General features: G+C 32.2%; 2 protein-coding genes and 1 long non-coding RNA gene across 10 annotated transcripts; 2 read left to right on the top strand and 1 right to left on the bottom strand.

The window, feature by feature from the left end:
• The first annotated feature begins 77 nt into the window (after positions 1-77).
• LOC107027310 (probable polyamine transporter At1g31830) lies at positions 78-5368 on the top strand. Its single transcript, XM_015228485.2, has 2 exons — positions 78-203; positions 3745-5368. Exons 1-2 carry the CDS (start codon positions 87-89, stop codon positions 5191-5193), a joined length of 1566 nt encoding a protein of 521 aa, XP_015083971.1. The 5' UTR covers positions 78-86; the 3' UTR covers positions 5194-5368.
• A 254-nt stretch (positions 5369-5622) lies between these two features.
• Positions 5623-10062, bottom strand: LOC107027229. Of its 8 annotated transcripts, XR_003579759.1 has the most exons (5): positions 9973-10062; positions 9825-9831; positions 9681-9757; positions 9520-9606; positions 5623-9322 (listed from the first exon to the last, which is right to left on the bottom strand). It is a non-coding gene; the product is annotated as an uncharacterized LOC107027229 (long non-coding RNA). The 8 variants fall into 8 exon arrangements; XR_003579757.1 differs by having other exon boundaries at positions 9520-9757; XR_003579760.1 differs by lacking the exon at positions 9681-9757 and having other exon boundaries at positions 9973-10009.
• A 2518-nt stretch (positions 10063-12580) lies between these two features.
• On the top strand, positions 12581-16868 carry LOC107026883 (putative ankyrin repeat protein RF_0381). The gene is made up of 2 exons (XM_015227994.2): positions 12581-12838; positions 16062-16868. Exons 1-2 carry the CDS (start codon positions 12696-12698, stop codon positions 16669-16671), a joined length of 753 nt encoding a protein of 250 aa, XP_015083480.1. The 5' UTR covers positions 12581-12695; the 3' UTR covers positions 16672-16868.
• The last annotated feature ends 712 nt before the right edge of the window (positions 16869-17580 follow it).

Raw genomic sequence — 17580 nt, 5'->3', positions numbered from 1 at the left:
ATAATTTTACTTTCCTTCAATTCTTAACTAAGAAATTAATATATATTTTCTCCTTCTCTTATTTTTTTGTGTTTTTTTTTTTAAATATGACAATAAAATCAGAAACAAAATCCTCCATTGAAGTAGCTGAAAAAAAAACATCTGCTCTTTCTTCCCCTACAACAGCACAAAATGATAAATTTGTGCAGAATGGTGATGATCAGGTAATTAATTAATTAATTTATATATATACTGATAGCGTAAAAAATAATTTTCCTTTTTCACTATCAATATTATTCAACATGTGCCAATAAATAACTGTCTTATTTTTCAAGTTACTAATCTCATTGACGGTTACGAATCGTTACCCTAAAAATGGCTAATTCTTTACTTTTCTTTGTTCATTTTTTTCATGTGATAGACTGAAGTGGAGTCAGGATATAAGAGTTTAAAATTCGATCTTTTTTTGTCAAAAGATTATCTTAGTCCTTTTAGTTTACTTTTATGTGTTTACAATATAAAAGAGAAATATTTATTTTTACTAATTCAACTTAAAATTAAGACTTTGTATTCCTATAAACATAGGTGAGATAAGTTGCATTCCTCTTTTAATTTGATATATTCCTACAGATGTTTTACAATTTTTTTTATTCAGTGATTTGATATTTATATTAAAATATTTAATTAATTTAAATTCGTGTTTATATATCTACTAATAACTAAGGGTGGTATAGTATGTGTATTAGTTATACTTTATATATATGAGTTTTATTTATTTTAAATTTTTGGGGTTAATTAAATGAAGACGTGTTGTTGATTTCATAGAGATAAAAGAGTTACTCATTTGAGTACATTTGACTGTCACTTTAGCTATTTTTATCTCTATTAAAAAAAAATGAAAATACAACACATAAATAAAATTAAATTGATGATTTTATCTTAAATTTTACGCACTCTATTTTTAATGTAAGAATATACTTGAAAACAATTGTTCATTTTAACTTAGTCATGAATTTCAAAGATGATTTTCAATTTGGAACAAATTTTTTAAAGCTATAGTAGAATATAAATTTTACAAAATTTAACTAATATGTAACGTATAATTAATGCAGTAGCAAAATCATAATTATTAATAAGATGTTTAGTGTTCGAATAAATCTGTTTACCCTGAATCAATATATAATCACAGTGTAATATGTGAATAATTAATATATATATATATATATATATATATATATATGCACAAATTACACATTGTTTAGACACTTAATAAATATTTTATTTATTCATAAAGAGTTTTTCTAATTTAACTTAACATTATTATGTTGTTTTTTTGTTGTGTGTTTTTGTTGAATGTTATGGGATTTGGTGGGGTTTATATGTTGGTTGGAAAATAAAAAAAAGAGTATTTTCTGCACGCCACAATGAGTGCACTAATTTTAAATAATAGTAATTATTTTTGAATTTTGATGAAAAAAGAAAAGAAAAAAAAACACACATGCAAAGACATAAATTATTATAACAAATAATTGACGCATGCTTGACTTAAGTTTACCTTTATATAATAATCATGACAACAAATATAACTACTCTCCGTATTTTAGTAAAAAGAATTTTTTCCTAAAATAAATATGGCTTTAAATAGTATTACTTGTTTTAAACTACAATGTTATATTAAATAACCAGTTCTTCTTTAACTATATGATCACTAATTAAAATATATCTAATTGACGGGCTACGAAAATAGTGTTCAATTTTCAATAAACATCTAATAAATAGAAATAATTTAGTAAATTATATTTTGTGTTGAATATTTTTTTTAATGAACGTAATATGAAATAAAATAATATTTATTTTATAACGACGAGAGTATATAAATAGTGTAGTTATTTTTATCAAGAAAAGAGAGGAAGATATTTATAATTTTCAAAAACTAGAGGAGAGAGAGAGTTTTAATTAGTCCAATATGTTCTTTGTTTATTGTTGCTTTATTACAAAATACTTTTGAAAAAGATTATTAAAATTGTTTTACTAAATTAAGCTACAAAAGCACTTGAGAATAATTATTAAACATGTTTCTTTTCTGAGTTACAATGTAAAAACTTGGTGTCTTATTGTCTTAATTATACATAAATAGCTTTAGGGAGATAATGATGAAATTTTATGATGTTGAGAACAATAGGGGCCTCTAATGTCTCTTTAAAGTAAGTTTTAGTGGAAAAATTTAAGTATCTAAATTGTGCTATAAAATATATTAACATAATATATATAAAGAAACATCTAAATTTAGTCTCATGCATATCAAACAAGCAAACACTTCAATATAAAGAGTGCACATCTAAATACTTCAATTAATCAGATACTTCAATTAATTGGTCTAGATTATAAACTAAACACTTTATAACTTGTTCCATTATGTCTCGTGAACGCTCGATGCTAAAGTGTCTAGATGATCATGTTATAAGTTAGGGTGTTCAACTAACAGTTTAATACAGTGAAAGTGAGTTGAAGTCTAAATATGTTTTTACTTATATTTTCAAAGTTGAAGTGCTTACAAATCAACTAAAGTCAAATATATATGAATATTTGTTTATGTATTATGTCAAGTTAATGATAGCCTAAGCTCAAAACGGACAAATAAAATATTTTTAATAATTCCATTTTTTTACCTCTACTTTTTCTCTTAATTTCAGAATCTCCAATAATCTTTCCTTTTGTCTCTACTTTATCATTTTTAAAATTAATTAATTAACTTAAAGTCTATAACTTTACACAAATTTGATGATATAATAAAATAGCATTTTCTTAACAAATAAATAAATAGATACTTTTTTCTTAAAAAGACAAAAAATGAAAAAAAAAATGTAGTGGGGTGGCTGTGACTTGCGAGTGTACACAGCAGAACAACAACAGAGTGTTGCAGAACAAAATACTCATAGAATTTATCAAAAAAGAATTATGTTTTCTCTCAACTTTCTGCAAATGTTTTTTTTTAAAAAAAAAAGTCTCAGCATAGAACAGATTCAAGAACTAAAGATGATGAGTTCAGTTTAGGTAATTATTAATTATTTTTAAAAAAAGAAAAAACTTCCATATGTATAACATAGTTTGAGTGGATATATATATGTTTTTTTCTTACTTTATTTGCTTTATCCAGATGAGATCTGACATAACTATAGCTTATCGAAAACATAACCTTAGATAAAAGTAACAATCTTTATTTGTTTTAGCATGATAATCAACATGACATGACAAATTTATAGCTTAGTAAATATGTAACCTTAGATAGGAGGTTACGGATTAGGGTATCAAGATAATCACTAGGACATAACACATCTGTAGCTTACCAAGAATATGACCTTAGTTAAGAGCTTATGGAGTACACATATTATGATAGAAAGTTAGTAAATTACATTGAGTGTAATGTCACTTATCTTTCATACTAGTAATTGTAACATTACTCTTGTAGCTTATTGTTATTCGATTTCTGATAATTTTTGTTATTTCTTGTACCCCGATTATTGTCTTCTTTTTTTGTAGTTACTGTTCCTTTTGCGAATGTTTTGTCCTTCTTTCTTTAGTTCTTTTTTTTTGGCCATGACTTCTTTTACTGTCTGAGGATTTATCGAAAACAGTTTCTCTATCTTCTAAGGTAGGGGCAAGATCTGCGTTTCTCACTTGTTGAATTACAGTGAATATATATGTTGTTGTTGTTTACTTGATTTTAGTGAAATGGTAATGTTAAGGATTTGATTTATAATGCAGAAAGTAAGGGACTTACCTCAAAAAGAAGCTGCAATTCCAATGGGAGAGTGTAATAATGCAGAATACATAGAGATTAATGAAGTTGTTTCTTCTTCAAGAGCAAATAATGATAGGAAAGTTTCACTATTGCCTTTGGTTTTTCTCATTTTCTATGAAGTATCAGGTGGACCATTTGGTGTTGAAGACACTGTACACGCAGCTGGTCCACTTCTTGCACTTGTTGGTTTCTTGGTTTTCCCAATTATATGGAGTGTACCTGAGGCACTTATAACAGCTGAATTAGGCACCATGTTCCCCGAAAATAGCGGATATGTTGTTTGGGTTTCATCTGCATTAGGTCCATACTGGGGCTTTCAACAAGGTTGGGTGAAATGGTTGAGTGGAGTGATCGATAACGCTCTTTACCCCGTCTTGTTTCTTGATTATCTGAAATCAGGAGTTCCTGCATTAGGTGGTGGACTTCCTCGCGTTCTCGCGGTCATAGGCATTACTTTGGTACTTACTTACATGAACTATAGAGGTTTAACTATTGTTGGATGGGTTGCTGTTCTGCTCGGGGTATTGTCGATTCTTCCTTTTGTTGTTATGGGGTTGATCTCGATTCCAAAACTAAGGCCCACGAGGTGGTTGGTGACGGATGTGCACAGTGTGGATTGGAATTTGTATCTGAATACTCTCTTTTGGAACCTGAATTATTGGGACTCTATAAGTACTCTAGTAGGAGAAGTGCATAACCCGAAGAAAACTCTGCCTAAAGCTCTGTTTTATGCTGTGATTCTAGTCGTTTTATCGTACTTTTTCCCTCTGTTAGTTGGTATCGGAGCTGTTCCACTCGAGCGTGACCTGTGGACAGATGGCTATTTCTCAGATATTGCGAAAATACTTGGTGGAGTGTGGCTACGATGGTGGATTCAAGGGGCTGCTGCATTGTCAAACATGGGGACATTTGTAGCGGAAATGAGCAGCGACTCATTTCAGCTACTCGGTATGGCTGAGAGAGGGATGCTACCCGAGTTCTTTGCCAAGAGATCACGTCATGGAACACCTCTAGTCGGGATCCTCCTCTCAGCTTCAGGTGTGCTTTTACTTTCATGGATGAGCTTTCAAGAGATTGTAGCTGCAGAAAACTTCTTGTATTGCTTTGGAATGATCTTGGAATTCATAGCATTCGTACGATTAAGGATAAAGTTCCCAAATGCATCGCGCCCTTTCAAGATACCTGGTGGAACAGTCGGAGCCATTGTACTGTGTATTCCTCCAACCATACTCGTTGGTATTGTTTTAGCGTTTTCAACGGTTAAAGTCATGATAATAAGCCTTGCTGCTATTGCAATCGGGTTGGTTATGCAGCCATGTCTTAAACACATTGAGAAGAAGAAATGGTTGAAGTTCTCCATTAGTCCTGACCTTCCTGATATTCATCGCGATAATGGAACATTAGTTCATTGATTTTGTTTAGACAAATAGACAATGATATGGTTTCTCTTTTTTATGATCCATGAAAAGCTATGAAAAGTTGATGTATGGAAATGTTCACACCTTCAATTATGATCTCTTTTTACTTTTTTTTTTTGACGACAATATGATGTTGGCAAAATTTGAAATCCAGACCTTGGGGTTGAAATATGAAGCCTAATCCAGTAGGCCAAATAGCTAGGTATCTCTTTTTACTTTTATTTGTTATTTGCGTGGAATGTCACACGAACAGATTACTTCACCCAAATTCAATGCAAGAGGATAGCCCACTATGCGGCAGTCAAGTCCCACACTTAACTCAATCAATTTGCAACCTATACTACTTAACGTTTAATAACGTCTTTTTCTTTATTTTCTGCCTTAAATTATTTTTCGAAGCTTAACATTGAAATACACAAGATATATGGGCAAACCCAACATTTATATATATATACAAAACAATACAAAGAAACTCACTCGTTAGGATAACAAGTGTATCCCAACTTCGACTTTAACTTCAACATAAGGCACAATCACAAGTCAATTGCTGCCTTTGATACTTTTTAAAATCCTTAGGTTTTTTCTAAGTGTCTTAGTGAAATTCAAGACTTAATTCTTCACTCTTATCTCCAAAACGTCCAACACCAAGGCTGTCTATTTATAGACCATATGACAGCCTTGTGTTTTACATTGCATAGTGTAATAGACACATGTTTAACACTTATCAAGCTATCAGCCCACTATATTAAACTTCAGTTGACATCCTCAGTTGATAAAAAATATTCAAATTTCGAAATCTCAAATGCATACAATAGTTGCAAATGAATCTGGACGCAAGTGGTTACAAAAAGATAACAGTCACATGTGCTTGTCACGTGACTTTTGGTTGACTGAATTTCGGCCCTTTGCTGCATTTTCTCTTCAAAATTTTGGCTCCAATACATCTTCTACCCGAATCCATCCGTTCATTTTTCATGCCTGCATATTGCTGAGTTGGCGTTGTATCTTCGAGATAGGAGTTGGCGGTCTTATATTCCAGTTCCATAAGTTCCATCTCCATTCTTGAAATCCCAACTTCCTAAATAAAAGATGTATACATATAATAATACATGCAAAGAAAAAATAAATCAGAAAATTCAAACAAGGAATAAATGACTATGCAGCTGATGTAGTAAACTGGGAATCAAAAGTTAACAGCAGTACCTAAATTCTCTTGCAAATCGGTCTCATTTTGGAAGAAAAACCAAGCAGAGTTTCAGGAAAAGTTGCACGCAAGACAAAGGTCCGACCTGAGAATGCTAGCTGCGCGCACTTACAAAGGCGTTTGACAACGCACGTGGGGTAAGTGGGTGGCTTAAATCCATGATGATCAATCTTCGATAAGTTTGCATTCAAATCTTTCCACACTCCACCAAATCCTCTAAATTGTTGTCCTTTTCAACCTTTCTGTTGATATCCGGTAATGGAAATGAAGCTTGTCCTGCAGAGAAGCATTTCCAGGGCCACGGTTAGGCTAACGAATTTCAGCCATCCGCTTACCCTACGTACGTTGTAGAACATCCTTGTACGTGCAACTAGCATTTCCAGGGCCGCCTTTTTCTCACATGCAACCTTTTCCTGAAACTTGCTTGGTTGATTTTCTTCTTCCATGTATAGAGGTGTAACATTTTGGGAAAAGAGTTGTATTGTGTGGTTAAAAAAGGCAGAAAATAGAGGAATTTGATTTCTGCTACGTGTCTATATATATACATGTAACTTGTGAAATTCCCTAATATCAAAACTCTTCTTTATATAGTAATTAACATAGAAATTATCACTACAAGAAAACTCTGAATTACATGGAGATTTTATGTTACTCTGAGTAAAACATACTTCTGAGTAACGAATTATGAAACGTTATTGACAATAACGTTTTATGTTTGTTCACTCTGTCAGATTTTTGTCTTTTTGTTGTTGAATTTTCTTGAACAAAATATTACCTAAAACATTACTGAGAACTACGTTTATACTAGTTTAGTAAAATTTCAAAAAAAAACATATTATCTTGAAAGATTAACTTTAATAATGGCCTGCTTTGCTAAAAAATACACACCAGCATACTACAAGTCCGTAACTCAAGTACAAGTAAATATTCTAAGTTCACATACATGTATGCAGGAAAAATCAAATTCCTCCATTTTTCCCTCTTAACTACAAATACTGCGCCCCTAAAACATGTTGAACCACTTGAACTCAGTTCTCTTCCAAATCAATCCGGTTTCCTCAACAATGTTACACTACTATATTAGGAAGAAGAAAATCACCTCCGCGAAATTCAGAAAAGAAAGGGGTTGCATGTGAGGCGAAGCTGGCCCTGAGAATGCCAGTTGCACCTATAAAGGAAACACCTTTGTACGTGCAACTAGCATTTCCAGGACCACTTTTGCCTCATATGCAACCTTTTCTTAAAGGTGCTCGGATGATTTTCTTCTTTTCGGTATAGTAATATAATATTTTTTAGGCAAATGGAATTGATTTGGAAATTGGAATAGAACTCCTTTGAGTTGTTTAGCATGTTTTAGGTGCTGTATTTTTAGTTAAGAAGGAAAAAAAAATGAAGGAATTTGATTTCTCTTACTTGTCAAAAGCAATCAATTATCTTTTTTTGGTCTCATGCAAAGATTGCCAAAAGTGGACAATGTGGTACTTCCTTAGGTTTTCTTCTCTTTAAGAAAGAAATATAGACTTCCATTTTCAATACTAAAAGAGGAATTCATAAATGAAATGACATTATAGTGGCGACTTGCACATAAAACATCCTATTGATGGGGTCAGCGTAGGGTAAAGTGACTGCATGCTTAACTATTACCTTGTGGAGATAGAAAGAATGTTTTCCGAAAGACTTGCAACGCAAATACAACAAATTTTTAAGTATACAAAAGAAGAAAATAGGAAGTAAACATAACAACCAATAAGTTAAGCAATAGAAAGCCTGCAAAAAAAAGAAATATAAACAACAACAATACCAGATGATGTTGGTGACATTCCATACCATACCTTATAATTTCCCATTCTCCTTCCCCTCCACCTATTAACACCTCAATAAAACAAGTACGCCATAAGACTAGGAAATTAATCCAATTTCTTCTACGCCATCTCACCTACTCGATAAAAATATAATTAACAGAAACACATGGTATGATCAATCAGAAACATATATAAAATAATTACACAAAAATAGTAGAAGAGGATAACATTATAGATGTGAAATCAATAGATTAAAATAAAAGGTTATGTATAATTGACTTTTCTTGTTTTATCAATAGAATTCGTCCGTTAAAAACAACACTAAACCATTACCATGTAATACCAAAATGAATTCAATGAAGTGTATAATATATTACACAAAAGTTAAGAAGAAAATTAAAAGAGTTAAGAGTAAGCACTAGATACCTCTTTTATCTCAACTACAAATAGGACTGCCCCTAAAACATGCTGAACAACTTGACTCAATTGTCTACCAAATCAGTCTCATTTTCCCCAAAAATGTTCCACTACATACAGGGAAGAAGAAAATCACCTAAGCAAGTTTCAGAAAAGGTTGCTTGGCGGACAAAAGTGATCCCGAAAATGCAAGTTGGTCCAACAGTATTGTCGTCTGACAAACATGGAGAAATGGGTTGCTAAAATCCATGAGCCAAACTGTAACCCTCTCTTGAACTCCACTCACTGTGTGTCATTAAATAACTAGAGCCAGCTTGATTTTTGTGTGCACGTGATTGGGAAAATAGAAAATTGAGTTGGACCTTATCACCACATTATTTGTATGCAACCATGCCAAAGGCGAGGGCTATAGTTTAGGCTCATGGATTTCAGCCCCCCAATTCGCCAATGTATGACGGAGGACAATCCTGTTGGTGCAGCTCGCATTTTCAAGGTTACCTTTGCCCACCTAGCAACTTTTCCTAAACTTTCTTGGGTGACTGTCTTTCTTTACCATTTAGTAGTGTGACATTTTGGGTGAGTCCTTCAGCATTTTTTTGAGGCGGTATGTATTAGAGCAAGCTCAAACTTACAAAAATGCCGCGGGGAACGTAAGAAACTAAATCAACTTCGTCTACACCATTTCACCTTCTCCATGAAACTAAAATTACACAAATAGTAAATTTCAGTAGTCCATTCACCTCCTAAATGAAAATTTAATTAACACAAACACATACAGTTTGAACTGTAGCAAAAATAAATAAATCATGAATTGAAAGTTTAGATATATAATTTTCACTTGTTTTTGTTTTATAAGTGGGAAAATATTTTTATGAAACGCAGATAGATCAAACTCACCGGAACCTGCGGAGATTTCGAGCGAAAACTTATTAACTTAATCCAATTTCTTCTACCCCATTTCACAGTGAAAATAATACATGAAAACTGCAGCAAAAACAACATTCATGGTAGATTCAAAGTTTCGATATCAAATCAAAGTGCAGGTAGATCAAACTCACCAAAATCCTGCGGAGATTTCGAGTTTTTGAGTTTCTATATCAAATTTAAGTGCAAGTAGATCAAAACTACCAAAAAACTGCGGAGAATTCGAGAGAAAATTAGTAAATTCACCCAATTTCTTCCACGCCCATTAAAAAATATACCTGAAAACTGCAGCAAAAACAACATTCATCATTGATTCAAAGTTTAGAAATCAAAATTTTTTAGATATCAAATTTTCCCTATTTGTGAATTTGAAAAACAATTGATGAACAATTTGGGAAAACTAAGCGCTATTTATAGTGGGATTACCGCTTGGAGGAGAAAACAGAGAAACAAAAACCGGGAGCCAAAAATCCACGGTATGGGACCCGGTAATTTAATTGAAATATAAAAACAAAACGGTTAGGTTCTTCAAATTAAAAAGGTGAGTAGGTTAAGAAAAAATAAATTAAAATATTATTGTTTTAGAAAAAAATATAACGTATTACACGTGAATATCACGTTTCTAAAGCTCTTCCAAAATGCTCTAGAGAATTCACGAGAAAAACCTCACTTTTCTACTTGGGAGAAAAGAAATGTGTTTTTTTTTTTTTGAGTGTTTTGACTAAATTTGAATAGTATATTGTATCTATTCAAAAATGTGATGTTTCCAATTGGGTTATAAAAAGAGTTGTTTTTTTTTTATAGATTTAGAAAGTGAATATACAATAAAATTACATATATAAAATATCCTATGTATCTTCATGTAGAGAATATTTTTCAAATAAAAAGAGGTGGTTTCTTTTCAAATTTTTGTGTTCGATCGTAATTTCGGTTCTTCTTTTTAGTTGATATAGGAAATTCATGCAACTCACATATAATATGATTAGTTCTCGAACACGTACGTTGTTTGTGTATCCCATGTTATTTAATATCAAACATTTCAAATGATATAATTATTTTAGAATAATTGATGCATTATACAATATTTAAAGGGTAAAAATAATATTTTTGGTAAAACATTCAACTAAGGTTGCAAGATCAATAGTAGAATTTCTGATTCTTTTGATAAAATTTTTTTCTTTTAATCATGTAGGATACACTATATTTATTGGTAAAAAAAGATTACTACTTCAATTATATGATTTGTCAAGATTGTCAAATATCTAACACTATATTTCCATACAAAATGAAAGAAGTTAATTAAACAAAGCAATATATCAATAAGAAAAAAAATGACCAATGAATAAAAGATTACATAAGAACTATAAGATGTGAAAATATAAAGTGTAATGGACTAATATTTCTATTCAATTTATAAAGAGAGAAATTGTGTATATGAAAGGTTGTGAATTAATGTATTTAATATTAGAGGCTAAAAAGTTTAGCAATTAAAATCATTAAGAAGTGAAAAATAATAAATTGTAACATCTAACCATGTATTCTCTTTATTTAAATATTGATATTGTATGAATCTCTCCATATGCTCTAACCTTTCTCTTTATATGCTCTAATGTTTAAGTTTTTTTAATCTAAGACGGTAATTGTTTTATGTGCTCAAAATTCAGCAATTAAGAAGAAAAATTGTTAATGCAACTCAATGATAATGGCAAAAGGAATACTCATAAATGCATTTCAAATTATTAAGGTAACATTTTAGTGGTATGTAAAAAGTTTTCTATTATAAAACTTAAATTACTATTTAATAATAATAATAATCAATAATAATAATATAATGGTATTATTGTAGTAACTCAACTATATAATGTTATTTGGTATTTCAACTACATTGCATGAGCAAAAATACATTAGATATATGCATGTGAAAATTACATCCCCAAGTATAAGATTTAGGGTGTGAAATATATTTTTTCATGAAAGTATTTTCAATTTTTACGGAATTAAATTTTGTGAAATTTTGAAATTATTTTTATTTTGAATTCACTTCATAATTTTTAATTGTAGCCTAGCTAACTTCTCTTGAAGCCATCGCTTGAAGATCATCATTACTCCATTACTAAGTCACTTTGATACTACTTATAGAACAAAAAAAAAAATTCATAAAAAATATACGTACTTTAAATGTCTTGTGTAAACTTTCATCTTATAATTTTTTTTCTTATGAACACTACTTATCTCTGTCAAAAGAATATTTGACACTCAACTATTTAAAAGTTAAATAATGTGTACCTAAGTTTGTTTTAATATTTATGAATCTAATGTGGAGCTTTGATATCACTATATATAGATGAGACAAATGAGTGGTAGAGTTATGTTGATAGAGTTTTACTAGAAACAAAGATTTAACTATCGATACGATAGTTTATTGTATCAGTCTTATTTGTGATGATTTGAAGCTTGCGAATGATTAATTTGAACGTGGAGCTAAAGACATTGTTATAATCACAAGAAAGTGACTCTCTTCTTCAAAGTTTAACGGCCATTTACATTATTTCACAGTTCAAGGATAAATTTAACTATTTTTCACTATGCAAAATATTGATATATTAGAGAGCTTCCATCATTAATAAATGAGAACATATTTGGACCAACCTTGTAATTACTGGAATATTTTTGTAACGATGATTTTTTCCAACACTCGCATACATAAACAAAAACACCTATATGATCACCTTCTTGCAACTATTACACCTCAATCACCGTTTATTTTATCTATCTACTTAAACCATCGCATTGTCATAAGTTTCATAACTAAACAATTTCTCTATTTGTATTCGAACACATCTTGATATTGAATTAGCTTAAACGAACCTATTATTGAATGAAAATAAATATTTAATCAATTTATTATCAAAGTGTATTCAAGTATATAATTTGAGTAATAATTCAAATAAGTAAAGAAAATAATAGACTAATGACGTATGAAACTCGCGAAAAAAATAAATAAATATACTAAGGCATGTATTTGAGGAGAAAAAAAGACATAAATTGATTCCCTCTTCTCATTCAACAAAATCTTCCCTCTTTCTTAAATTGCTTCACTCCCCTTAAGAAAAACTTCATCTTTAGTTCCAAGCTCCAATTTCACAAAAATGGGGAACCCTAAGAGACAATCCAATGATAGGAACGAAGAACTGCACGCGGCGGCTCGATCTGGGGATCTTAACGCTGTTCAAACACTATGCAGCACCAATCCTTTAGCTGTCAACACTAGGGATAAACACTCTCGTACACCGTATGTTATCGTTAATCTCCTTCTTCAAAAGTAAAACTTTTTATTGTTTATATGTTTGTTTTGATGAATTTAGACTTGAAAACGAAATGGGGTTTCACAAAATGGGTAGTTGAAGGTGGGATCGTACTAATAGGGTCTAATTCATTGCTAAAACAGCTAAATTCGGATTTTTGGGATTTGATAAAATGATTGAGGATGTAATTATGAAGATTTTTGGTAGTGGGTATTTCTAGTTTGGGAATAAACGAGAAAATAAAAAGGAATTGAGAGTTAATTGGGGAATGTTCATTTGTGCCAACTGCACATTTGTACTATCGTGGCGAAAGAGTAATGAGTCTGCATCCACTGGTTTAAAATCTAGGGTCCACTCGGAGTAGTTAAGGTGATAAGCAAGGTGGGAATGGGGTTTCGCATGGTATCTAAGGTGAGATGTATCTGAGAGCTAATTGGGGAATGTTGTTTTGTGGTAACAGCACATTTATACCATTTCTGCGAAAGAGTACTGAGTTTGCACCCACTGGTTTGAAATCTAAGGTCCATTGTGGAGTAGCTAAGGTGATAAGCTAGGGCAGAACACTTGTCGTTTATAGAAAATCATATATTTTCGTTGGTGGGAACTCTGAGGGTGTAATACGTTGCTGAATATCTAAATTTGAATTGTAGTATCAAGATAATGATTGAAGATGGAATTATGAATTTTGATGGTGGGTATTTCTAGAATTTCACTTTAACGAACTTATCCAGAAAAAAAAGGAATTGGGAAATGTTAAGAAGCTAATTGGCGAATGTTGTTTTGTGGCAACAACACATTTGTATCCATTGTGGCAAAAGAGTAGTGGGTCTGCATCCACTGATTTGAATCTAGGGTCCTTCTCTGGGTAGCTAAGGGGATAAGCAAAGAACAAAACACCATTTTGTCGTCACCGCGAGTGTATTATTAGCTAAATTTAGATAGAAGTTGAGAATATTTGGTTTCCTGAATAACTGTTACTTTGTATTTCCTATTAAGAAGATTGTAAATCCACCAGTTTTGATAGAAGTTACTAAGATTCATTATTTTACTTTTTGAGGCGTTTCTGATTTTATTTCTCACTGTAAATGCTGGTTTCCTTTTATACCTATGACTTAAGTTGTGATAAGGGACTTCTGATTGATTTTAGTTTTGCTACATTATTGACACAAAACCTTGTTTATGCCGGAAGTGTGAATGTTATTCTGAATGTATATATTCAAGTCTGAGAAAATATATAGATTTCTGCAGACGTTTTTCAAGTCAAACTTCTAAGCTGCTAGCTTTGGTATTCGAGATTATTCACATCCCTTTTTACCATATTTGATGTCTCATCCATGTAACCTGTAGCTATGCTAAAAAACTGAACTGTTAGTTTTAGGTCACATTATCTGTCATTTTACAAACTTCTCAGTAAATCTGAAGGAACCAGAGAGGCCTTGATCTTTCACAATTTCTGTTCATATGTATATTACATTTTCTGCGTCTTTTTTTTTCTAACTGAGAAATCCATCTAAATCAGAACGTTGGGCCAACTGCAGCCCCCGAAACTCGAAGATGATGAGTCCACCCCTCTACCCTTATTCACTTAAAAATACCAGAGTTTGTTTGCTTCAGTTGTGGCAGGGCTTGATTCTGTGACCTAAGATACAAGTCTCCCAACCTTGGCCGATTGAGGGGTTACCCTGGGGCAATATATTACATTTTATCCTCTTCTACCATACTTTTAGCTTTAAGAATTACTTCAAGGGCATGGCACCTGTCAAAGTGAGGTTTTCTTTACCCATTTGGATGCTTGTTCCAATAAATAATTTCTAAGTTTGTTCTTTGTATCTTCTTTCATTTATGGAGAGACATCAAAACCTCAGCTGCTAGAACTTTATGACCATGTTTCCTGCCCCTTGAGAAGTGCTACAGACCAAAAAAGAATATGTAGAATTTTCATCTGTATTACTTTTGTTTTAAGTGCTAAAAAATTTGACGTGACAATCTGAAGGAATGATTGTATCGAGGTCTGCCCATGGAGATAACCTTATAGGATATCCATTGGTATATGAGAAAAAACTTCATTCAGTGGAGCTTACACTTGGTCTCCTTATGTACTTATGATTTTAGAAGTAGGGAAAGGAAGTGCCTAAGGTGGATATATTGTAGTAAAACTCAAACATATGTGAAGAGTTTGCCATGAGCATGACAGAGAAAGGCAAGTTGTTCTGTTAGCAATACTTAAAGGGGATCTTCACAAAGTTTTTCGAGCAAAGATTTGTCTTTTGTGATTATCACAAGCCTAAGGTTGTGTGATTATCTCTTCTACTTTCTTAGCACTTGCTTTATGAGTGGTTTTATGCCTTTACATGTAAACTAATGCTCCAAATATATTCTGTGGCTATTGTTATATTTTTACTCGCTTGTAACATTCACTCCCCACATTAACATACTGTTAGGTCAGAAAGATCCGCTTTGAGTTACCAAGAATATTCATTATAGAAATAATCTACTCATTGTTGCTGACTATGAACATATTTTCTCTCTAGGCATAAGTATTGCACTCAAAGAGTTCTGTTTGATGGCCTAACAAAGATGTTGAGATAATAGAAAAAGATAACAAGGGATATACATTGGTAAAAAATGATTCATAACACTACATTTACAAGTGGGTTAGGTACTCGATAGAACAGTTGAGCTGGATGCAAACTAGATATTATCATTAAACTAAAAGAAAGTGAAAATCTATGATACTGCCTTTTGTAGGTTCAATAAATTCCTTTGTCTATAACTGAGAAGAAAGGATGGAAACATATTGTTTTATAATATTGCTTTATCTCTGTAAGTCCCCTTTGTATCTGACTTGGTTCTCACCACTATCACCAACATTTCATTACCTGATATATGTCTATCATCTCATCGGTAATTTCCTTTTTTCTGAAGATATTTTATTTAACTACTTAATTAATGGCACTTTTGTGGTTTGGTTTTCAATTTCTTTACTCTTGAGATTATGACCCCTGCTGACTTCAATATTACCATAATGTGGCCAGTTTTGGATGTCCCTCTGTGCTTTATTTTGGTAATAACTGGTAGTGTCTTTCCTTTTTTTTCCAACTCTCAAGTGAATCGAGTCACTTTGATCCAGTAATTTCTCATATCACTTTGCTTTACTTTTTATTTGTAAATTGATTCGCCTTGTTTAATGCATTTTAAAACGGTCTTCAGGCTCCATCTAGCAGCATGGTCTGGCCATGCCCAGATTGTGGATTATCTCTGCAAAAACAAAGCTGATGTTGGGGCTGCTGCTATGGATGACATGGGTGCAATTCACTTTGCTGCTCAAAAAGGTCATTTAGAAGTTGTTAGGCTTCTTGTTAGTTCTGGAGTGTCTGTCAAATCATGCAACCGCAAGGGTATGACTGCCCTTCATTATGCTGCCCAAGGGTCTCACCTAGAACTCGTCAAATATTTGCTGAAGAAAGGTTCAAATGTTAACACTAAAAACAAGGCAGGGAAAACATCCCTTGATCTCGCAAGCAATGAAGAAGTCAGCTCCATTTTACGTCAACCTGAAACTGCATCCTCCAACGAAGCTCTAAATGATGAAGAGAACAAGGTTGAATCAGAATCAAAGTCCTCTTCGCAGGAGGAGAAGATAGAAAAAGCTGCTACAAGTGAGGAAGGGGAAATTGTGGCTGGGAAAGATGAATCGCTCAAGAGAAAGGGTGACGAAGATGAAACCAAGGATAAGTCAAAAGAAACAAAGAAGGCGAAAGTCGCTTTAAATCATCTTCTAACCTCAGATGACAACCAAGAAGATGAAGAGAACTTTTGAAAACCTAATGAAGTGTTAGTGACAGACCAAGAGAATCTTATAGATATGTGTTATTTTCATTTAAAAGAACAAACCATCGGCATTATGCTATCGTGTAACTTGAGTTGGTGAGTGGAAACTTTCCTCCTGACTTATCATCGATTTTCATTTATATATACCACCCCTGAATTTGCAGTTCTTCCCCAGACCTGAGTGAACATGGGATTGTTTTGTGCACCAGATTCTTTTTACTATTGCTCAATTGAAGCCCAGAAACTGTTCATGTTACCCTCTAAAAGTAAGTTGTGTTTGCCAAGTGTAAAGGAAGTTTAAGTCAAACCACTAGTGCATATCTAATATTTGTTGAAAATTTTAGCAGGTTTGCACGTATATGTTATGTTTCACTTCAAAAGTACTGGGTTCAGATAGACATGTTGCTTAGAGATTAGATCCAATCGACTTATTTATGTATTTATAAGATACCCTTCTCTTTCAAGAAGATTCGCAAACATGTCAAACTCCAATAAAGTTCATTATGACAATTCATTAGCTAGTATTTGTTTACTTCATCACTTGTTCAAATTGTTGTGTCCTAGAGAAGTTTGGGCCATTTTATAACAATTTTAGTTTTCCAGAGTTGCTTAAGGTCACAAATTGAAGTTCTTTCTGTTTTACCAATGAATATTCATTAATAGCAGATCAAATTCCAGTGCATTTGCACATACATGTCGTTGAAGGTGAGAGTTATTATTGTTGTTTATGAATTTTTTATCATAAATTGTGTTCCACTAAAGCAAACCACGTAACAAATACCTGCATAGCTCTAACGAAAAGAAAATAAATTGTCTGCAAAAACAAATATCAGTCACTAGGGGATAGCCTTCCTGATTGAAACTCAAGAAAAGACATGAACAAGGAACCCCTAATGAC

The sequence above is a fragment of the Solanum pennellii genome, chromosome 8 (genome assembly GCF_001406875.1).
Source record: "Solanum pennellii chromosome 8, SPENNV200".
In the NCBI taxonomy this organism is placed as follows: Eukaryota; Viridiplantae; Streptophyta; class Magnoliopsida; order Solanales; family Solanaceae; genus Solanum; species Solanum pennellii.
This window is presented reverse-complemented; position numbering and strand designations above follow the sequence as displayed.

Excerpts from the sequence above, each read along its gene's own strand:
- LOC107027310 (XM_015228485.2), top strand. The coding sequence starts at position 87 with ATGACAATAAAATCAGAAACAAAATCCTCCATTGAAGTAGCTGAAAAA. Across the intron at positions 204-3,744 it reads TGCAGAATGGTGATGATCAG|AAAGTAAGGGACTTACCTCA; the intron begins GTAATTAATTAA and ends TTTATAATGCAG.
- LOC107026883 (XM_015227994.2), top strand. The coding sequence starts at position 12,696 with ATGGGGAACCCTAAGAGACAATCCAATGATAGGAACGAAGAACTGCAC. Across the intron at positions 12,839-16,061 it reads GATAAACACTCTCGTACACC|GCTCCATCTAGCAGCATGGT; the intron begins GTATGTTATCGT and ends AACGGTCTTCAG.